Source organism: Notolabrus celidotus, chromosome 17 (genome assembly GCF_009762535.1).
Source record: "Notolabrus celidotus isolate fNotCel1 chromosome 17, fNotCel1.pri, whole genome shotgun sequence".
NCBI lineage: Eukaryota > Metazoa > Chordata > Actinopteri > Labriformes > Labridae > Notolabrus > Notolabrus celidotus.
In genome coordinates this window covers 7,716,109-7,740,523 of record NC_048288.1, presented here as the reverse complement: position 1 = coordinate 7,740,523, position 24,415 = coordinate 7,716,109, and the positions used below count along the sequence as shown (strand labels likewise).

The 24,415-nt window shown below is 41.0% G+C and overlaps 1 protein-coding gene across 2 annotated transcripts; it reads right to left on the bottom strand.

The window, feature by feature from the left end:
- Nucleotides 1-224: 224 nt before the first annotated feature.
- On the bottom strand, nucleotides 225-23,261 carry LOC117829182 (homeodomain-interacting protein kinase 1-like). 2 transcript variants are annotated; one of them, XM_034706770.1, is made up of 8 exons: nucleotides 22,950-23,261; nucleotides 22,645-22,804; nucleotides 22,420-22,543; nucleotides 22,069-22,179; nucleotides 21,899-21,982; nucleotides 21,648-21,808; nucleotides 21,351-21,531; nucleotides 225-310 (listed from the first exon to the last, which is right to left on the bottom strand). In XM_034706770.1, exons 2-8 carry the CDS (start codon nucleotides 22,755-22,757, stop codon nucleotides 284-286), a joined length of 801 nt encoding a protein of 266 aa, XP_034562661.1. In that variant the 5' UTR covers nucleotides 22,758-22,804; nucleotides 22,950-23,261; the 3' UTR covers nucleotides 225-283. The 2 variants fall into 2 exon arrangements, with proteins under 2 accessions (XP_034562661.1, XP_034562660.1); XM_034706769.1 differs by lacking the exon at nucleotides 225-310 and having other exon boundaries at nucleotides 21,182-21,531; nucleotides 22,950-23,257.
- Between the last annotated feature and the right edge of the window lie 1,154 nt (nucleotides 23,262-24,415).

Below are 24,415 nucleotides of genomic sequence, written 5' to 3'. Positions count from 1 at the left end.
GCAGGACTTCTTACCAGCTGCCAGTACTCTTTCCTGTCCTCTCCGAATAGTTCCTCTTGGCGATTCACCTTAGCACCTAAAATACATTACCCATGACGCACTTTGTGATGCTAGTGTCTCTTCTTGCCGGAGAGTAATGTCAAACTATTCAAACTCGTACTTCTCTACGTTGTTGTCTACAAGGAAAATCTGAGTAAGATGACAGCAATGTTGGCGAGGCTCCAGAAGGGCACAAAGAGGACAAAGCAGGAGCTGGATGACGAAACAGGTCTTCCCCGGTCCATTACTGCTCCGCCAGTGAAGGACTGAACTGTAGAAATGTAGAACATAATGGTTTACTGATACACAATGCACACACCAACACATGAACAAGGGGAGTACCAGCACTTCTTTCTTTATAGTACTGTTGAAGACTTTGCCAAAGAAAGGTGTGTTATTCTCACCGACTGTATTATTCTCTTCTTTGTATCATTATGTTATTATTATCATTGTAGCCGTGTTCCTTCATTGTATCATCTGCAACAGAAAGCTGTACTTGAATAAAATGGTATGTTGGTTTAAACGGTCTCAGAAACGTAGCAACCTCTGATATTATTCTCTGTTTAAAAACAACAATCCAAACTATGTCTTTATGTTACAGATTTAACAGGCAGCCCGGGTCAGACTGGAATAAAGACTTGAGTGTTGAACCTGAAGCTCACCACACTAATCCTGCAAATTATTTTCTTTTCACCGTCTTTTTCAATAATGAAGGTAAAGGGAGACACATATTCCTTTTAATGACTCATGACCTGTTTGACACCTGCATACTAACATAAGAGGCTGTTAATGTGCCAGTCCCTCAGAGCATAAATAAATAGCAATAGACGGCAGTAAATGGCTCATACGGTTTTAATATCCTGGAAGATAGTAATGCATATTCAAGGAAGAGTAAAGCTATATTTGAACTCTGACTACTTGTTTCTTTTTCTCGTATTCCTCATCAAACTGAGCTTTATTTATAGTTATGATTTGTGCAATTTCTGTTTTTACCTTTGCACCTTTAACCATGCAGCAACATACCTTTCTCACCTCATATGAGGAGCAGAGCTCACCTGATTAGCTTCAAACCCAGCTGAGCTCCCCTCTGACAGGGGCGTGGCACCATCACACAAACACACATCATCCTCACTATATTCTCGGGGTTGCAAAAAAAAAAGAGCCACATCACATGCCTGACAGACCAGGCACCCATAGACTTCCACCCCAACCCCCTGTTTTTTCTCTTCTCTAGTCTTCTCCACCCTCTGTGTGTCTCTGTGTCTGTCACTCTGTCGCTCCCTTACACCCCTCCAAACCCTGTCTTCTTCTCCTTCCTCCTTCCTTTCCCTCCCTCCCTCCCTTCTTGTCACCTGCCTTCACCGCCTACACAGCAGTCGGGCTGAACATAGCAGCGCCGAGATAACACCACGGCCCGGACAGTCAGACACCTCATTTATCAGCTCCAGTTATTCGCTGGAAAACAGCCACTCCAATCCTGCAACAGGCTTGTGACAACAGGGCTAATTGATCAGCTAGCACAAATTAGCATAGAAAATCAGGTTGAATGTCAGAACTTGTTGCAAAGTAATGGTTTTTTTTCTGTTGAATAAACATGCATAGACAAAGATATTCTCACCCCATTTATATGAGTGAGTCGGCTGCAAGATATACTGTTTTCTTTATGGATGGGACAGATATGCTGCTGTTTGAAGTATGCATGTATATCAGTATTCAAAGTGATTCACCATTGCACCACATCCATACCGCAACAGTAAAGAAATGTTAATGCAACTCTTCACAGGAAACACATGGGTGGGAAACAAAGGATGTTGGAAAATGAAATAATTTCTGCTCCCTCTGTCCCAATATTCCCTTGATATTCAAATAAAGTTAGTTATTAGAGACATTTACCGTCCAACTCTCACTATGTGTATGCCTGCGTTTCTATCAGTATGCTAATCGCTCAGTTCAGAGGACCCATGGTGTCATTACTGGAACCTCTTATGTAAAGAGTGTTACCTGTGTGAAGAGCAGCTTCTGATATTTCTATCTGTGGAATAATGAAGTTGTGGGTCTGGGCAATTACCTGCAATACTATGTGTTTGGATAATATATGCTGTTCAAATCAATCTCTAAAAATCTCTGGGTAAATTGGTATGGATGCTAATTTACAAAATACTGGTTTCTGATACTTTCACTGTCTTCAACAGGCTTTTATTTTGAAAGTGCAATGGATGCCAGATTACATCTTTTTCAATTTTGGGCCAATATATCATGCTCTTAAATTAACTTAAATTAATCTACTGCAGCTATATTATCTTACAGGACCTGTATTAGTTTCATTTAGCCCTCACCGTTACACACACGTGCCTTATCAACACTTTAATGTGTACTATAGTTTCATTTATTGTACATAATTTGGGCAAGTTCATCCAAATAAAGCACAGTTTTTTTATTATTATTATTATTATTATTCTACATTGGTGTTAAATACACATGATAATGTTTCTAAAAAAATCAAATCTAATAACATAATTTTCAAAACAATTATAAAAGATGGAGGACATGATAGCCCTCAAAAAGTAAAACCCAAATATTTAGAGCTCCCCCTACTGATCAGCTGCAGAACAGGTTATCTGCCCTGCCCTCCATGTTAACAGATGGGACATATAATGCTGATTCATGTTCAAGTGTTCTTTCGTTCTTAAAAATGTAGCTTTGATTATTAACTGGTTGTGTTATATACTTGATTCCGATTGGTCAAAACCCCACAACAACTGTGACTGATTATCAATGGCAAAGGAGACGCCAGGGACAACATGATCACACACCTCATAACAAATCAATCGATGTAAAGGAGTCCAGCACACTCCACCTCTGCCTGTTGACACTGTGGTAAAAATGTGAGCTTCAGTTAAACAGACATTCAGTTGACGGTGCTCTGAACTGCATCGTCATCTTTGACGATCATGAGTTGATTAAAACTATTAAACATTTAATAGTTAGCTAAATATGCAGTTTCATGCATAGCAAAAATTGGATTTGGATAAAATTGGATAAGTTGAGGATTTGACACAAAGATATCAAAGGTAATAGTGGCAAAAAAAAATGGTTTAGGTAAAATACTTTACTGACATTACCTGGCAGCTATTTCTGGCTTTGTCACTCACCTCATCTTAACTGGGTTAAAATAAACCATCACTGAAAATAAGACAGATGGAGGGCAGTGAGAATTTAAACCTACAGCACTCTTGTTGTAGGTGAGTGACCAAGTTAGCACTGCGTTCTCAACTAACAAACTCAGCTGCTTACAGGAATACATTGCTTATACTTGATGGATCAGATTCAAAGTTGGGGAAAATGTGGATGTCGAATGATCCACTACTAACATCTGGGTCTCCTCAGCGTCACGTTAAAGCTAGGGTTGGTGGTCATGGAAAACTAGCATGAATTTGAATATAGATTTCCTCAGGACTCCGTCTTACCACCCTCCCCCCGTCCCTCCCCTCGGAGCTCCTCCACAACGATGCCCCCACTCACATGCACAAGCACCGCTGATTAGCGACCATATGATGGTGACTGATTCAAAACCGGTCCTCAGCACATCGTTTGTGTTTTGCACTACGTCAACTCATGTCTCACTCAGCGGCAAGCAAACACCAAAACATTCTCATAGTGAAAGTTAAAAACACAAACAAACATGAAATGTACGCACAGCAGGCGGGCAGAACGGCAGGACAGGATTTGATTGGTTTCATAATTTGGCTCCTGATGGCAGGGATTGGTTGGTATTTTCCCAGGTTTACTCTGGCTGTAGATAGTTGCTTTTTTTCGCTCTTTTTTAAGAACACATTATGTATTGACTGCCATCAGGACATAATGTGTTCTTATTAAACAGTATAACAAAAAGTGTATCTAAATCTGACTACCAACCCCAGATTTAACAAAACAAAACATACGACAGAGGTTTTAGTATCAGTGATGCATTTATCGCATGTCAACGAAAAATTGTTATCATTATTTTCCTTAATAAAGTTAACCATGGTATAACAACATGACTGTCAGCTCTGTTGACATACATTATGTGGCTTCCACAGTGCTGTATATTTGGCAGATCAGCAGAGAAGAGGGGTAACGGATGCTAACACGTTCAACTTCAACTTCATTCAACAATTCAACAACAGAAAGTACGACTTCAAGAGAGGAATGATAGTCATATGAAATACTTTCAATGGCTGCTGGAGAAGAACTGGCACGCATGAAGTGTCACAAATGTAGTTTATTTGTATGAAAGATCTTTTCTCTGAAACAAACCTTGACACATGATTCCAACAGAGCAGCTGTTTCCTGCAGCAGGCAGCAGGTCTGTTCAATGTGAACAGACATAAACTCTTTTAAAAACTTTATTTTTAAGGTTTTAAGGTGGCTGATCTTTAAAGTGTTTTTGAATGTCTCCAACGTCCTTCAGATAGAGGTATCAAGTCGACCTCAAACAGAAGGTTTCTTAAAATAACCCAGGCCACATGAGCCCTCCATGTTTGGTGACAGATGGGTTAAGCAGGAGGAACCTGTACCTATCACACACTCAGGGGTGCTTGAGCAGCGCCACTTCGACTCCTCTCACATCCTCAGTCCCACCCTCTGCTTTCCTCCCTGTCCATCCATCCATCTGATTGACAGGTTATGAGCCAATCCCTGCATAAATGACTCCGACACAGTGGGAATCTGGACCAGCTGGGTTCAATCAATCTCACTTAAACTATTCTCCATCGCGACCGGGAGCTCTAATACTGAGACAGCAGAGAAGGCAGTTCCACGGTAATGTTATCAAATCTTTTGTGGAGGGATGGTGTGATCACTGCTGCAAAAAATAAAGGAAAGACGTGGGGAAATGGCTGGTATGAGAGGAGGACAGAAAGGTAATATGCTTTTCCTTACATGCTTTACAATCATGGACATGTTGTGAAGGAAAGCAGGCAGTAGCCGTGTCAGACGTCAGTTAGGTATGAGGAAAAACTCATAAGAGCAGCTGTGATTCTGTTAATAGGGGTGATAAAACTGGGCGGACATAGCAATCTGTGTTTCAGCCGAACAATGTTGCCTCATAAACCCCTGAGGCCTGTGTCGATGTGAAGGGGGAAAAAGGCTTGTAAAGAATCACTCGAAATAGGAGCAACATCGCTTCCTAAGCTGAGCGTTTGCCCTCCTTTCTTCCAGGTCCAGCGTCATGGGGAACGTAAAAATTTACCCACAAACCCCTCAGTGGTGAACAAGTGAACTTTCATTATTGCCGATTCTGTCGACCCACAATAACTTCACACGAGAGACAGGATGATTGATACTCTTCATCATCTCTGCCTCCCTCCCCGGCCCCCCTAATTCAATTCCAAATAACTGCGGAGCTGTGTCACCCATACCAAGGAACTCACCAATGGAGCAGCGCTATTGATCCCAGAACCTTATGTTTTTTTTACACTGAATGAAAGAGAAAAAATAAAAGACCTCCATCTTTGCTATTTTTTCCCAAGCTAGGAGGAAGTAGGGATCGGAGGTAGAACGTGTAACTCGCATTTCATGTTTCCACGGAGGAAACATCATCCAAAGATAGATGTTCTTAATTTAGAGCCTCTCATTATCATGAATCTATACACACACACACCACACACACACACACACACACACACACACACACACCACACACACACATACACACTCTCACACACACAGCTTCCCAGCCTTCATTTCACCGTCCTTTTCCTGAGGTTACTACCAGTCAGCATCCTTCTCCACTCCTGAATAGTCATCATTTTGTAGCCACAGCGGTATAATCGGCCCCGATCAGGAAGCCCCCGGACTCTAAACGAAGCACTTTTATGCAAAAAAAAAAAAAAAAAAGCCCACAGCTACAGTCTCATCTTTCTGTTTTTTTCAGGAGGGGGGAAGGAGCTACACAACAGCATTGATGGTTCCTCCAGAGCTCTAGTCTGTGTACTTTTCAGGAGGGCTTCAAATTTATCACATCAAAGACGCGGCAAATTGCTACATAATTCAGTTTAGAGTGATTCTGCCAAGACTGCACAAAAAAAGGTGAAGGAGGGAGGAGAATTTCATTTAATTTTGCAGGAAATGAAGCTTTTATTGCGTAAGATTTTTGTTCCTGAGGAGAGAAGTTGAAAGTTTTTAGGGTGAATTCTGGATGAGCTTTTCCCCCTCCCTTCTGCAGGATGACCAACTGACTTTAGATGACAGTTCCCACGATGCTTTGCGTAAACAGCTTAGCTCAGCAACCAGGAAATAACCGAGCCGAGACTCTGAAGACACACCCAGGAATACAACATCTGGCTTAGTCTCAGTTTCCTTATCTGTCCCATCGTATTCTCCAACACAGCCTGCAGTTCTGACTTTGTTTTCAGATCTATCCCCCCTGATGTGAGGGTGCAAACTTAGTTTTATGATGCAGCCTATGTGATTTAATATTATATCAGATGACATAATGCATTTAACAATGCACCCGGGTAAATATTATCAGTGAGGAATGGCTCATAAAGTGTCATCCGTCTGCGGCAGGGACGCACAAGTGTGAGATTAGGTGACGTCAGAGATGAGTAACTGACCTGATTACTCCACTTTGATAAACCCAGAGAGGATTGTCTCTCACGTACACCTCCTCTCCTCTCCACCTCATGCGTTAGCCGCCTGCATGTGAACATTTGCCTACATTTGAAATCATCCCCACCTTCACGCCGATTGAATCAGCGCCAGAAGAAGAAAATAGCCCCGATAGAAACAACAGATGCACCGCGCTTTCTCACAGGCCCTTCTGGAATCAATAATTACAACCTCTGTGTTTGTACATCCCACCATCTCTTAATGGCCCCTAACATACTGTAGGATGAGGGTGAATGTAAATGAAAAATGCATTATTCATAGTCCCACACGCCATCTGAGAGTGTGGCTGCTGCTGTGCGAGGAAGCCTCACCAGAGCAGAGAAAGGCAAAAAGAAGAGGACAAAGTACGCCCACACAATTTATTATCTGTTTATTGATTTTCTCTTTTTTGGGTTGGGGGAGGATGTCTGCAACTTTATTGTACCCAGAATCTATTTTTTCTGCTTCCAAAATAAGTTATTGTGTGGCAAAGTCAAAAAGCCTGACTTCTAGGCAGCCACTGTTTTTCCACCTTTCTTTTTAAAAGGACGCACTTGAATAACAATGAGGGAAAATGACGACAGCGAGGAGTCGCATTTAAAATGTAGCGCAGAGGAACTAAGGATAAAAAGCGCTTTACCTCCTCCTTCCATCTCGGGTGTGATTTATGACTCAGCTTGAAAATTACATGTAATGATTCAGCATGTTGATCAAGTGTTTTTACAACAGTATGCGATCCAGAAATATTGCAGTGAAACCGAGAATAGACAGCAATGCTGATCAATTACTCCACAGCTCCACATTGTGCATTCTGGCATCCCTCTACCTGAGGCTACAGACTTTACCCTCACTACATCACGGCAGGATCAACCAATCACTCCTTACACCATGCAACAAAATATGCATTGCCAGTCAGATACACTTTACACACTCTTTTTGTCTCGCAAAATGAAAAAGAAAATCAATTCTGTGCATTTTCAAAGACATCTCAGGGGGGAAACCTCTCTGTCATATTTCAATATCACTGTGGGATTCGTTGCAAAGGCCCACCAGGAAGGCATGTAAATAATTAAGTAGTTACTTGGTCACAAGGTGCTGTATCTACAAAATGAGCAATTACTTTCTTCCCTCTGGGATGAGAGGCGGTTTATGGCGTCAGGTCAAAGGGGGAGACAAGCTCCACGGGGCGAACTAGCATCAAATCTCTCCATTACTGATTTATAATACACAGCCTGGCCTGATATTAGACGGGGAAACCTTTGTACGGATAGTGTGATGTTACTGCCAAAAGGACAAGCCGTAAGACTAAACACATAGACCCATAGAGAGCAAGTTCTCCACTTTATATGTCCTAGAACCTTTCTATCAGCCTGACACAATATTATTTTTTTTGAAGGAAGTTTAATAAGAAACCAGTCAACAATGTTTGACTAACAGGGCAGTGCCAAGGTATTTTTGGGGATGGGGGCTCAAGCCCAAAACTGGAACCCACCCCATCCCCGGTGTCTCTATTTCCTGCCACACCAGTTATATTGAAATACTTTAATGGTCCTAATTTAATCGAGAAATAAAAACATTTGACATTTATTTTTGAAATGAATTTGTTTTTTCTGCTCAAATTAATTATAGTTTCTTCCATTTAAAAAAAAAAATTGGAGGGAATTCAACCCAACACTAGATAGAAATCAAATGACCTAAAAGCCACTGACATCCATGACAAACACAGAGCCACAGCCAGTGATGGCAGACACAATTTGATGGAGAAAAAAAAATGGAAACACTCCAAAAGAGTGCAAAGAAAAATGAAATTTGCACGGCAAATTGAGGTAACACAGCTTGAGAATGTGTGTATTTGTTGTTGACCCTTCTCTACCCTTGTTTTATTATAAAGACTGAAAAATCTTAACAATCAATCCAACGAACAGCAACCAAGAGGACTATTGTTCATGTGAGACTAGAGCCCAAGCCTCCTTTGGATCCTAAAGTTGCTTAAGACTGTTGTTCTTTCATGAGATGGAGAGGAAAATGCCAACATTTGATCAAGGGACAGAAAAAGAGGTAAGGCTGGTTATAGAAAACCAAGACCTCAGCTAAAATTAAGAGGAATCAAAATGTTTTCAGGGGATCATTTTGGAATCATGGTAAGATTTCTGAGCATTAGAAAAAGTGTGCTATTCTTACTCAAATCCCTCCATTACCATAACAAACCCAGAATGCACCTTTTTGACAGTGGGGTAGAGCTGGAACTGCAAATAAAACCATTATGCTACATAAGTGTTTGCACAGAATCAGCACCTCAAATGGGAGAAAAGTAATCCAGACATATGGTGCTATTTAATCCATCTTGTTATGGCAAACCTTGTAAAATCTGGCATCTGTTTCTTTAATAGGCTTAAGGAGGAAAGACCTTGCCCCGATCATATCCACCCACCTCCCTCCACTCACCTCAGGTGTTTTGTGCATGTCAATGTGTCTGTAGCGACAACGATCCGCTCCTTTAATCACAAGCAAATCTTGTTTTCAATAATTAGCTGACAGACAAAAAGGAGAGAAACCTCATTTTCCTACGAGACTCGACGCTGCTGCACGATCAATATAATGGATGTCTAATGGCAAGCCTGTTTGGCTCCAGCAGGAAGACGTTAATGTGGAATTAAAAACATGTCAGACCTATCACATGTTCTGAATCCCCCCGCCCTTTAAATCCATATCTGCTGCCAGGATCCTTGCTAATAAACACACTTTGCAGAGATGTGGGGTAAACAATTCAAAGGGGAGTTTTATAGACCGTCTTTCTTGTAAATATTTAGTTGATCTTAAATGTCAAATAAAAAAGAGACCACTGCAGGCCTAATTTTGGGTTAATCTAGAGTTTGAAAAGATTATGCACCATCAGCCATCTTTCGCACGGTGAAAATTCATCCATTTACTTTTATTGACATTCAGCTCTTGTGCTATTCAGTGCTTGTTCTCTTTCTGCTGTTGTCTCTCTTATTCCATTCAACTCCACAGTATCTATTGCACTCCTGCCCGGGATGACAATGCCAAGTGTAGATAACCCACAGTGACAGAAACCCCTGGAATCCATTGTGTGCGACAGATTGTAAATGCTGATGCATCTTTGGGGGATATCAGCTTCTGACTAATGTAGTCGTCTCACAGCGTGCTGACAGGAGTATATTGGGCCCCGAGTCGACATCCAGGAAAAGCAGTAGTGATAAAGAACTAATTAAAGGTGGTAAAAGGTGAATATGATTTTGGGGATCTGTCAGTAATTGGGCACATGAAAGATACTGGCAGAGTGCGGGAGCTGCCGCTGCTCCCTTATTAGGCTGTAATGTGAAAAGTTAATGTATTTCAAGCTGGTGCCCAGACGCCTGGAGGAGGGTGGTGCCATGGCCCGTGATGCCCCGCACAAGGTGGGAGCCCCTCAGGGCTGTTTGTAAGTGGCAAGAACATCACTTCCTCTCCTTTGTTTTAATTCAGAGCAACAGCTGGGAGAGACAAAGATCAAGTTCACCGGAAATCAATGAGATTATTCTGCAACAAAGAGCAGAGGAGACTCAGGATATTTTGAGAAATAGGCCTTTACCAGTTTGTCTAAAGTTTGATCAAAAAGTTGATTTCTCTCTCGTAGCTTCATGCTGAATATAAGAAATAATTTACGTGTACATTTATTACATGAATATGAAGTAATAAATCAGTCTGTTTCGCTGTTTACTTTTAAATTACCATTGACCCTTATGTTATCATGACTTCACGGAAAACATTTATGAATGCAAAAATGAAACCAAGTCTGGAACTCCAAAGTTATTTTAATATCTGTCACTGTTATATAATCATCATGTGCAGCCTATAATATTTTTGGATGCTTCAGCTAATCAGAGACAGCAAGTATGATATGGCTACTGTTCACCAAGGCACCTAGAGGAATTCAGGAATGGATTGTGGTCACTGATAGAGCAAACATTGTGCACTACTTTCTCTTGCTATCTGCTACATCTAAAGATCCAAACCACAAAGTATATTGGGTTAATGATACTCAAGTGCAAACACGGCCATACCATTTTGCAGTGTTGTGCTGTTTGCTCTTGTTTTGTAGGAATAAGCTGTCGGCATCTCAACTTTCTGCTGACGCCACTTATTAAGTACTACGGCACCTGACCACCAACTTTCACTTTCTAGTCATTTTACTTTAACTGTTCTTGGCTGTCAGAGCCGGTATTTATGAATGAGAAGTTTTTTGCAATAAAGTTAACTTGCATAGAAAGGGGCTTATTATGCCCCAAATTGATGCATGATCTTGTGATGGCTGATTTAAAAAAACAAACAGCACTGCAGTGTTGTGTGAGACAGCATTTTTTTTCACTCATATTTTGCAATTCAGATGTAGTTAGTGGTTTTAGGGGAAAACCATCTCACCCACACCGTATTTTACAAAGCAGTTAATACATTTTAGACATAATGTTTCTAAGTTTATGTAGCTGCAGACTTTTACTATGTTTGATTTTTGTTTTCTTTGCTGTTCAACTTAATATCTGTCTATGACAATAGAATACATTAATTCATCTTGCTAAGGAAATGTCAGTGACTGAGGGCGAGGGATTCAAGCACAGCAGGCTTCTCATTTTTGGGATCATGAACTTAGATCAAAATTTAAAACAATGAACTATGAACGTGAACTTGAAGATATTAATCTGTGTGAACTGAACTTTGGGGTAGCCCATTTTTAGTGTGAACTTGCACAACACTGCAGCACCGGAGTACTTAACCCATTTACTGAGCTTTGTGGATTAGACTTTGTCTTGTTCTCTCATTTGCATAGGTTTGAATCCTTTTGTGAGTTTAATTATGATGTAATGGAATAGGAATCTATAGGTTTCTTTATACTGACACAGAAGCTGATGTAGAGCATTTCACAGCAGAATAAGCCATCTAGGTCCTATGCCTCTTAAGTAGTCCCTCCACCACATGAGCTTGCTAGAACAGCTCTTGGTGTGGGAAATGGGCAAAAATAATCCAACTATCTGGCTTTCAACTGTAGCCTATGGATTTTGCTTAGTGAGACTCTACTGTTTAGAACATGGACGTAGTCGCAGTAGTGTCACTCATTGGTGTCTGAAGCAGACTTCTGAAGCCCAACAATATCTGTCGCCTTGTAGGAGATGCTCTCTCAATCTAACTTTCAGTTCACTTAGCAAGAGGCAAAGAGGCGGAGAAGAGGCCGGCCTTTAACCTTCTTCCAAACAGTTACAATGCCGGCTCTAATTGGGCCTAATAATGCATGACCTGTAACCTTGGTGTCTCCAAAACAAATGAGTAATACAGAAATGTAACTTGTGTACAGTGTGCTCACATATAGAAATGGGCTGTTCAGAGTGGAATCACTTTGTACCAGGCTGTCAACATGTTTACTTCTGCTGTAAAATTGACATTTTAACATGGGTGCTGGAGTCAGCCTCAAGTGGACACTCGTGGAACTGTAGTTGTCCAATAGTTTCATTTTTTTAAACAATTTTTATTATTGTTGTAAACATATAAAACGATTTTTAAGGTTTTAAAAATTGTTGCGTCCCAAGACGGATCAATTTTATAATGTATTCCCACATTATCATCCTTAGCTAACTAACAAGTGTTGAGAATACACTGCCTCCATGCACACATGATGTGGTACGACCATGGACTGTATGAATGGACGTAGTATCCGTGACGTCACCCATCTATTTCTGAAGCGCTTTTCTTAGGCCAATCGTCAGCGGCAGCCATATTGCTTGTCAAGCGATTGTGACGTAAAGAGGCGGGCTTTGAGCCTCCTAGCCAACAGCTACAGTGTTCCCGCCTGTCAATCAAGTCAGCTGTGCCTCTCGTAATCCCAGTATTTTCGAAATTGCAGCGTTGGAAAAGAATTCCCCCCCTACAGTGTGTGCCGATTGAGAAATGAGCTATCCAGACTACACTCGTCTTTTATACCAGGCTGTAGACATGTTTTTTCTGCTGTAAAGATCGTCTTTTTTGAATTGGTGTGTATGTGGTTTCCGGTACTTCCGGAGCCAGCCTCAAGTGGATCCTCAATGAACTACAGTTTGTAATACTTCCACATTGGACTCACATTTTTAGACCAGAGGTTGTCGCTTAGGTACGACCCAGTAGAGAAAACCGACTTCTTCCATCTCATTGACAACATCACCCATTATATTTCCATTGGAGAGTCATTATGTGAGGCTTCATGAGGTTTGATGTTGGGTTCTGTTCCATCTCGCCCTATGGTTTTCCAGTGTTTTTAAAACAGCTGCATTGTAGCTGATTAAAATTCACCAGTGATAGCAGAATGCTTGTGCCTCATGTTGCAGCAGTAAGAAAGTCTCTAATATAAAAATCTATCACCTAATTAACTGTTGTGCTTGAATTAATGAAGAGAGCTGAGAAAATGTCTTTAAAGAGGCATCACAGTGTTCAGACTGAAATGGATATATGGGCGGTGAACTTTCTTTTCAGACAGACTCTGCTTTTGTTTATCTAAATGTATTTGTCCTGAGACCTGTCAATCAAAGACACGGCTCTTTATGATGAGAATCAAAGAATAGGCTGTTATTAGTAAATTTAGACTTATTTTTCCTGCTGAAACATCGGAATAAAAGCTCAGGTTCACTCTGAATAAAATATATTTTTTTCTCTTTTCAGGACTGTTTTCTTTTGCTTTTTTCAAGCTCAGACTATTGAGGGTAATGACAGCTTTTATAGCTTCTTGAAAATGCTCTCAAGTCGTATTAGCGCTTCAGTTTTATCCATCCTGTGGTTTATTTTTACTCTTCACTTAACAAGATACGGATAGTAGGTTTACAAAGTTTCAGAGGATTCATTTATTGCTTTTATTGTTTAATCGCTCCCCCAGGAGACAGGTGTCGGGCTGGATCTTATCGGCTCTTGCATAATGAGTAAAAATGATGGAGCTGGGCTGGATCCTGCAAAGGTCACACTCTCACACCCTTTTACAGAAACAAATGGAATTAATGAAAGCAGTTTGTCTAGAGCCCTTGGTTCCCTCTATCCCCTCCTCCAGGTTGCACTTCTTGAGCCTCTCATTATTGTGTTGTCTTTTTAAAAACAATGTTCAGTGTCAGTGTCTCCCTTCACTTGATCATCTATTTGTGTGACTTTAAGATCACAGCGAGCATATTGCCGTATTTATAGGCTGTTTCAGCAGTGTCCTCATAGAGATTCATAAAATCATTTTAATAAAGCTAGACATCATCCTGAAAGCAAAAAATTAAATTAAATGGTTTTGTATACAAGGAAACCAAAGATAACAATAAAATGTACCGCGGAAATGGAACATGATTGGATTATTTTGCTGCAAATGTATTCTCAGTGTGAAGTAAGATATTGCAGACTCTAATATAAACAAGAATTCAGCAAAGTTTGAACTGCTGGGTGTTTCTCTGCAGAGAACAAAGGCAGCAAACAGCTTTGAGGCAGCAGAGAGGGCAAAGCAGCTCAAACTATGTAGTTCCTGCCCAAAGTTTTTCATGTGATGTTCTGCATACTTAAGGGTGTCGTAAACAAGGCTCAGGGAAGTGTCTGACATGGGTAGTGAGCACATCAGGGTTGCACTGAGACTCACAATTCAGCGCTTATCAAATTTCCCTGCGGTCCAGCATGAAAGGAAGATACACCTCGCGTGGCGTGAGTTTTTCTTAGCATGTGGTCGCTTTCCTCTGCAGATCAAAAAGGCGCTCTCGGAAACCTGGACGGAGGGATAGAGGGAAGCCTCGAGGCCATGCCACCCTCAAGCTGTTTGCTGATGAGAATCAGATTCTGAGGTTTTCTCAATGGACTTGGCGCTGTTATCATCCGCGCACGATGAATATGTGCTGTCACAGTGAGGATTATTTCAACAGAGAAAGGGAGGAAATCTGAGTGAAGGTTTTACTCTGGGTGTTTACAAAAGAAAAGGAAAAAAGGGGAAGTCTAACGACTCTAAAGAGTTGAATCATCCAGTCGATATTCCGGGATTTCACCTGGGGGGTCCTCCGCTGTTGTGTTTTGCACTACTGACTCACAGTGTGTGTGTATGGCGCGCAGCTAAGTTTAGACTTGTGTATGTTTTCTCCACAAACGAATCTAGTTCGTAATTGGCAGATGCAAGGGGTGAAATATTGACTGTGTCTGTGTGCGCATGTGCACACAAGGAGTGCAAACGTATTGTGTGTGTGTTTGAGCGTCTGTAGTGAGTGTCTGTGTGTGTGTGTTTGTTTTTTGGCTGCCGTCCTGGTTTCATCTCAGTGTGCTACCAAGGAGACATAAGCCACTTCCATCTGCCTCGTGTTCCAAGTTTCTTTGTGTTCCTAATAAAAGACAGGAAGTCGAATTTAAATCCAATTTTTTATTACACACCGGTCTTTAATTAAAGGATGAAGGCGGCATGAGAGGAAAACTTTTCCTCCACCTCACTGACTGACATACATCATGCTAAGGCGGATAATTAAAACTAACACACTGAACAGACTGAACTCTGCTCATCAATCCAGACAATCCAGAAGTATTATTACTTTTTTCGCAGTTTTTATGTCTTGAGAATTTTTATGTGCGACATTGTTTTTTTGTTTTTCTCTGTTCAAGTTTTTTTCTCTCCTGTGATGATGGTCAATCTGATTGGCTGATGGTTACATGATGTTAATCATCTGGATGATCTGTATATACTCTGTACCTAAATACTCAACAAAGTCAGTCTAAAACTCTCACAGCTCTACAATGCGTGTGTGATAAGAAAGAATGACTTTGTCTTTTGTATATGAGACGATTAAAAAGTTAAACTTTGGGAGCCACTTCTTGATCATCTGTCAATCAAAATCAAGAGGGGGGGATTCTGGTATCAGATTTGTCAACAAAAATGGGGAAGCCCTGTATGGAAATTATTCACATTTGTTCTTTCAAGGAAAGATGTCCTGGTCTGGAACTGCAGCTAAAGCTACAACACACTTTCTATTAATAGTTTTTAGGTTGTGTATAAAACATACAGCAATAAAAACAGGCTTTATGGTCACTATGAAGGGAAGCGGAGGTACTGTGTGACTACTTACGATGTAAATAAGTGCCGGTGAGAAGTGCTCTAAAGTGGAGATTGTGGATGCTGCTATGCAAACATTGTGCTTAACACTACATCAGTAACATCGGTTTCTACAGTTAATCAATTTTGGGTTAAACGTTGGTTGAAGCCATTTGTGCCTCCAGTGAGAGTCCTGTGAAATCTCATATACCCCTTTTCGACCAAAGCTGGTTGTAGTTCCGGGCTGGTGCTCGCGCTGGTGTGGAGCTGTTTGAGCTTGCTAGCCAACACGGCACCAGTTTGTTTTTCCAGCTGCTCGAGCCCGTGGAAGAGCCACGTCATGACGTCACTTCTATGTGACCGCTTTTCCCAGCAGTGCTAGTGTAAAACTTTACCTCACAATAACAATGATGGCGGACAACGTAGCATGTTTGCTGGTGTTGCTCCTGGCTCTTCGTAATCGCATGAGGTCTCGAAGAGAACTTATCCAACTTTACCAAAACTTCTGTGCTGGAACCTGTTTTCCTGGCCAGGAGTTGGTTCTTTCCAAGTTGAAACAAAAAAAATGGTTCTCAATTGAGCACCGGCTCTGGACTGGCCCTGAAACTGCCTTGGTGGAAAAGGGGTAATAGACTACCTTTGAAGTCATAACTTCAAGCAGCTTCAGTTGGTGCAGAAGATGAAGAATTATTACAAAAACGAAAACTTTAAATAATCTTTGATTGTGGAGTAGGCTGTCATTAGTGAGGTTACTTTAACACAGAATCAGATCGTCTGCAAGTCGAATCAACAGATCCTCTACAAATATGCAGAGAACCTGTTGCATTATCACCAGCGCTCATGGTTTAAATTTCTTTGTAGCGATCAGTAACTTAGAGATTCACTCACCTGCTCGCTACTGTTGCCTGTATTTTAAGTAGGAGGAGGAGAGGATCCAATATCAAAATATCCATGTTGTTTAACCTACCAGTTTAGCATGCTAACATGCAAAGCGTCAGTGTCAACAAGCAGAAGTAAAATGTGCTCAAACTCTTTTCCACAGATTGATTTAACAGGACATGTGATCTGCTTGTCAGGGGTTTTGACCAATCAGAATCAAGTATTTAACATGGCGGTGATTAGTGAGAAAGCTGGGGGTAGTAAACACTGTCAACAGCTCCACCAAAAACAAAAAGTCAAACACAATAATGTCTCATGTGAATTTTACTGAGACAGGTTTTACATTCATGGAGGACCCCGTTGCTTTATGAGTAGCCTAGTGAGAAACTTGGTGTTCATGGTGTTCATGTTTAATTGGTAAACAAGAAAGAAGGCAGCTGGAAGGCCTATTAATAATATGACAGCAGGGATTTGAATCCCTGGCGGTGGCGGTTTGTTTCTTACAGCTTAAATGACTAACTTCTGGCTGATTGCAGCAAACTAATTAAAACATTTACAGTTGCCAGAGTTTCTGTAGGTGAAGCTTTCTACTTAAACACAGTTTGACATTGTTTGGCCAAAATATGTTATCACTATTCTGCGGTTATTTTCTTCTGGAAGCACCAAAGGAACAGAATGGGTCAGTGATCAGATAAACAAACAACAACAAACGGACAAGGTCAGGATTTGGGTCTGTTGTAGGGTCTGTCCAATTAAAAGGATTGTGGTTGTGATGACTAGCAACCACTTAAGCATGGACAATAACATTGGCAGAAATGTTTCAAGGAGACACAAGAGGGAATGTGGTGTGTCGGGTCAGGTTTTTACACTTTCCAACAGGCTGAGACTCTTGTTTTTCTCTGCTGTAAGAGCTCTCCTGCTGACTGCTCTCTTAACAAACAGCCAGATGCAGCAGGTTCAAACATTTCTTGTGCTTGTTTATGGCCAGGCGTAGGAAGTCACAGGTAGGAAGCACATCATTACCAACTCAGGAGTAGTCGGAATACCAAAGTGGGAAAAACATGGCTTTCTGTAGAATAAGTCTGTTTGGCTGCAACACACAAACTTGCATACATTCTTACATCTGTTGCAAATGAACATTTATTAATATTCATGCAAGTCATCCTATAACCCCCCCAAATTGATCCTTTAAGTCACAGAAGAATGCTTTAAGAACGTGTTTATTTGACATCAAGTCATTCAAGATATTCTTTGGGTCTCAGGTTAAGCGTTCCTCATGAGGAGCAGAGGATTTAAACTCTGGACTCATAATCAGTGTGATATCTGACAGTTTGATGGTATCTGAAGTTGAAAGAAAATGTGGCAGTGATCACTTAGGAGGTATGCTATAAAAGATTGCCAGCAGAATGACAAAATACTCTGTGAATATGAAGATCATGCCATCTCATGGTTGATTGAATTAAAAACCAAGCAGCAAAAGAAAGGAGTTACTGATATAATCCATTTGTAGCTCCAAGTTAAAGTGATTGACGGCCACAGTTTTAGACCCTTATGGGCGGCTACTAATATAGATTTACTTGGCTGACTGTTTTGTTGGCCTGCTATCATGTGACAAGTATACTGCATGTTTCTGGAGTGTTAATTGGAGTTTTTGGAGATGTTATCACAGTTTCTTACTGATCCTTCATTACAGAGTTCCAAAATGTAGAAATCTTGGCATGCATGCTTCAGATGTTTTCCAAAACACTACTGCGATCGCAAATTTGTTGAAAGCAGTTCATTTTACAGTCAACGTACTGAACCATATTCAGTACTCAGGATTGGGGCCCCAATATCCTGCTCTAGGGAACATGCTGCTGCAGGCAGACAAAAATGAAAGAGGGCGTTGTGTTGTTTACACACATTGGTAAAAACCTTTGACTGTTTTGATGCTAGGCTCAACATGTTCGACCAAGAAACGTACCTCTGCAAATTCCACCAAATCCGCCCCTGCTGTTTCTGAGAGGATGACTTAATGAAGGGGCAGCAACAACACAAGGTACAGAGTCATTGTATTGTTCCCATGGGTAAGATTTGTTGTTGATTTGTGTGATCGCAGTAGGGTTAAGCATCAACAATCCGATGCATTAAAGATGTGTATGCAGAAACTTCCATTATGATACAATAGGGAATGATGCCGTTCACAACCCAATCACGATGCAGAGCGATTCAACACAATCTGATTCAACTTGATGAGATTTAACGTTGTAAAGGAATGATGTACAATTCAATGTCATTCTGGATGAGTGTTTTCTGTCTGTTTCAAGTTTACAGTGCAGAATACTTCTAATACAACTGCCTCATAGCATTAAGGACGCTCAAGATTAATAAGAACAATTAAAGCTGCTGTTGGTAGGAATGGTGTAAAAAACGTTACTTTTTTCTGCTTGGTTTGGGAAAAGGTCATTATACCCATCTGTACTCATTGGTAAGTGAAGTAATTTGAGACTTTTTGCGAAATCTCTGTGTTTTCCGAAGCCTTTGTATCAAGCAATGTTTTGTTATTCCCCTCGTTCCCGTTATGACGGACCAATCAAAGCTAATCTCCAATCCTCTGTCCTGATTGGTTAAGGGGCGGCCCCTACTACGTCCTCTGATTGGTTATGAGTCCAGCACTATCATGACTGCACGTACTACCAACAGCAGCTTTAATATAAAAATGCTATATAAAAAACTATGTGCTTAACACTCTTTCAGCAACAGATAAAGAAAGTTCTGTATTATGAAGGCTAAAAATATTAAACAACCTCTCAGAGAGAGGTCTTTAATGAGACAACTACAGTTTCATTTGTTTTCTTTGCACGAGAGAAGATGTTGGCCAGTGGAGCATGGAAAAATCTTGCAGTACTTTTCACATCACTCTCTGGGCTCGTAGCCATAGATGAATCTGAACCTCTCCATGGTCACACTGTGTCACTGCTTCAGGTGCGTTACAAGGTTAATCATACTTCCTGTGCACTTTAGAGCAGCACAGCTCATTTTGCAAAAACAGTTGCAACTGACTTGTTGATGTTGCTTGTCTCTTTCTTGTAAAACCAGTAGTGTTCCCAAACTTTTGATTTGAAGTTGACAAGTGGTGAGTTTACTAGCCTACGTTTGTTTTGCACAACTCCTATGCAATTCTCCAATATAATAGTTTACATCTGCAGTGCACATACGAGAGTGTACATCTTCAGCACACCACATAAGGTAAGAGGAACGAAATGAAAACAAAATATTGGGTGGATCTAAATAAATTCAGAGAACTAGGCTCAAGCTGAGGGGAGCGTCAGTAGCTCTTAAGGTGTTTGGTAACAGCCAACAGTATGGGATTAACTGAAGAGTGGATCTTATCTAGAGGACGGGGTTACCACCAGTGTTGAGTATAAATAGTTTCATCTCATTTGTCATAGTGTCTCTTTCATAGTTTGCTTTAGTCAGTCCAAAAATATCATTGACATAACAGTTCAATAGATGCCCAGGAAATGTAAACCTAGTGGTGTTATGGCAAATCTTAAAGGTACAGTGTGTAGTATTTAAAGGTACAGTGTGTAGTATTTAAAGATACAGTGTGCAGTATCTAATAGACATGTGTAGTATTTAAAGGTACAGTGTGCAGTATTTAAAGGTACAGTATGTAGTGTTTAAAGGTACAGTGTGTAGTGTTTAAAAGTACAGTTTGTATTATTTAAAGGTACAGTGTGTAGTTTTCAAAGGTGCAGTGTGTAGTATTTAAAAGTACAGTTTGTATTATTTAAAGGTACAGTGTGTAGTTTCAAAGGTGCAGTGTGTAGTATTAAATGTGCAGTGTGTAGTATTTAAATGTACAGTTTGTATTTTAAAGGTACAGTGTGTAGTTTTTAAAAGTACAGTTTGTATTATTTAAAGGTACAGTGTGTAGTTTTCAAAGGTGCAGTGTGTAGTATTTAAATGTACAGTTTGTATTATTTAAAGGTACAGTGTGTAGTTTTCAAAGGTGCAGTGTGTAGTATTTAAAAGGTGCAGTCTGTAGTGTTTGAAGGTGCAGTGTGTAGTTTTCAAAGGTGCAGTGTGTAGTTTTTAAAGGTACAGTCTGTAGTGTTTAAACGTGCAGTGTGTAGTTTTTAAAAGTACAGTTTGTATATTTAAAGGTACAGTGTGAAGTATTAAAAGGTATATTTCTAATATTGAAAGGTCCGGTTAGTAGTATTCAAAGCTCAGTGAGTAGTGTTTTAAGGTACTGGTAGTATTTAAAGGTACAGTCTGTAGCGTTTAAATATGTAGTGTGTTTTATTTAAAGGTACAGTGTGCATTATTTAGAGGTACATTTTCTAATTAGTGTATTTAAAGTTACAACTTTCAGCATATGTTCATGTTTGTTGCCACAGGATATATGATCAGAAGAGGGGTTGGAAAAGTGGTGTTAAAAACCAAGCATGAAGATATGTCACACAGAAAACATATAAAGGGTGTTTGAACTCTTAGTGTTGTCAAATAAACTGCTGAGTCATGACCAATATTCATGATTTTATGATTTATTACAGAATCTCAAATTAACTTATTTTGACTGTTTTTGGCTGTGTGGGAGGAAACCATACGCAGACACGGGGGGAGAACGTCCAAACTCCACACAGAGAGTCCAAGCCCTCTCTGTGAGGCCTTCGTGCTAACCACTGAGCCACCTTGCTGCCCAAAGATCTATGAATTTCTGCATATGAACACAAGGGATTCAGTCTTGGACGTTCACAATATTTCCTACCTGGAGCGATGCTGTCGTCATCAGATGTCTCCGCTTGCCCGCTGCAGTCCTCAGGAAAATATGGAGGAAGACAAGGTCTTCGTGCAATCGTAGGCAGCATTCAGGAGGAGCGGATTTCACCAGGATGGATATTGGTGTTGATGGAGGGGCTTCACGAGACTCACTGCAGCTGCTGATCAAGCTGTGAAAGTAAGACAAGAGTTTCAGCACCTGTACAGCGGATGGCTCCAAATCTCAACAACTAAAATAATTAATATAATGCACATCAACTTCTCTTCGATACAAGCAGACACTTACTCTGAGCTCTGCTTGAGGGTTCCTCTCGTGATGAACGGATGAGAGAGGACTTGGCTTGGAGTGATTCTCTCATCCTCATCCAGTCGAAGCATCACTTTCAGCAGGTGGATGCACTCCTTCTTCTCATCAGCATCCCCATCAGTCAGGTTGGGGAGGGGTAACTAATGAAGGAAACAAAGAGCAGGACAATGAGCTCTCTCATTCTTAAACAGATTCATTCAAAGCTGCAGAACAACAGCTTAAACACTCACTGTCTCCAGCTCGTCCAGGTCCCTCAAAGTGTAGTGCCTGCAGTCTGCAGGAGGAGTCTCGTCCAGCCAGAACTCCTCAGGCATCTGAAAGAACATTCAATGTATGGAAAATGTAGGACAGTGTAATCCTAACTGTGGTAGAAATGATGATGAGAGGTTCAGGGTCTTACTTTAAGTTTCCACTGGCCTGTTTGGTCTTTACTAAAATACGAGGTGGAGTACTTCCCAGCTTCTAGGAGATGGTCCGCAGGAACACCAAGAAGCTCCACCATTCCATGCATCTGCGAAAAACACAGAATCACATCAACAAAGGTAACTCCATCTCTTTACTTCTCAAAGTGTCAATGATATATATCACAAATCCTTTCAAAAAGCTTGGGCTGCCGCTTTTCATATCACTAGACCTGATGACAAAACCTGTGCTACGTTAGCACCACATCTGCAGCCCATTTTATAGCGTGATATTTTTCTTGCTTATGTTAAGTTAAAAGGGCAGGAAAGAGGAGTTGTTAAATACTTACCGCATCGTAATCATTGCTCGCTTCAAAGAGCGACTCTCCGGTCAGGATGAAAGCCATTACTACGCCCAGAGACCACATGTCGACAGCCTCTGAGAATTGCAGGCCCAAAATAATCTCTGGAGCCCTGTGTGTGAAACAAAAGCAGAGCATTTGATGAAGAACACTGCCTATATCTAACACACACATATCATGTGTGACATGAGAGTCAGGAGCGATGTTGCTTACCCGTAGGTGAGCGTTTGTACAGTGGAGCCCTGCTCTGCTCTGCAGGCGGGAATAGCCAACCCAAAGTCGATGAGCTTGATCCGAAGGGGCTGCTCTGCACGGGCCACTACCATGATGTTGTCCAACTGTGGGTCTTCAGGGCGTCCAACGCTGTTGCCATCTGTAAATCCAACAAACAGAGACCACATTCAGTACACTGACACACAAGTGACCTAAACATTTTTTGCTTCTTTCTTTCATCATCTTCCTTTAAACAGTTCATGAGTAGCGGAGAAAGCTTGCTAATGTTGGTGTTGTGTGCGTACCTGTTGGATGATGCTCCTGACGTCGATTAGTTCCAGAACGGGGACGTCTCGGCCGACTCTGAGGTGCCGACACAGAGTAAAATCCAGCATCTCGAACACCAGAGCTTTCATGCTGTACCTCAGCGGGGTCATCTCGATGAACCGCACGATGTTGCACTTGTCCAGGTTGTTCTTCTTTAAATACTTCATAAGGGTCACCTGGAGACGACACAGAGTGGGAGCAAAAGCAGGAGGAACACAATCCATCATAATGACATCCCTGCTCCCATCAGTGGTAATCTGAGGACGATGAAGAGCAGCTAACAATCTGTTCTCAAACAAACATCTGTTGGTTGTTGTTTTTTTCAAACCATACATTAAAAGTCAACAACATGAGAGACATCAGCAGTGCTGGAGACAATGCAGACTTTCAAAACGTTCAGGGGAAGGATATTTTAGTACAGCTGCCTTTTATCAGATTATTTTGATACCTATTTTTATCACATAATTACTTCAGCCGCCCGTATCATCACACGTACCACCTCCATCCACCACATCACACCCATCCTGCAACAGCTCCACTGGCTCCCCATCACACACCGGATCAACTACAAAATATCTCCTCACCTTCAAATCCATACACAACCTCCCCTCCATATCTCTCTGACCTCCTCCATACTGCCACACCCGTCCGCACCCTCAGATCCTCTTCCTCCATCCACCTCACTGTCCCCCCTGCTCGCCTTGTTACCATGGGGAGCAGAGCCTTCAGCCGCTCTGCTCCCCAGCTCTGGTACTCTCTACCACCTGACCTCTGTAATACTGACTCACTCCCACATTTTAAATCCAAACTCAAAACCCATCTGTTTAAACTGGCTTACTCCTTCTGACCACAACTCCTCTGTCCATTCACTTAAAACTTTTTAAAATGTGTTTTATTTACTGTTTGTTATTTAAACTCTGTTTGTTTTAATGTTGTAAGGTGACCTTGAGTGCCAAGAAAGGCGCCTATAAATAAAATGCATTATTATTATTATTATTACATAACTCTGCACTGTTACTTTTCCACTCATATTTTAAAACTCTTATAATCCTAACCTTCTGATCTTAATTGGCTATTTTTAATTACTTTCAATGATTTATTTCTGTGAGTTTTGTTGATGCTTGCTTCCCATAACAAAGTTAAAACAAGATTATAAAAAACCTTGAAATGAAGAAGTAGATGGTAAAAGTTAGAGAAACATCTGCTGCCTCTGAAGAAGCAACCTCCCACGCCACACTAGTCTGTTGTTATCAAACAAGGTTGAGCTCGCACACATTGAATTCAGAAGCTGGTTATTCTACAGGGGGCAGAGCTAACTTCCTACTACAACCGATAGCTGGATTCATGTGACAGACAAAGTTTTTCACAACTCACCAAATAATCCTCACTCTCTGTCCTTACAGTGAGCTCCTGTTTATTCCTGATCCCATAAAAACAGGTAGTG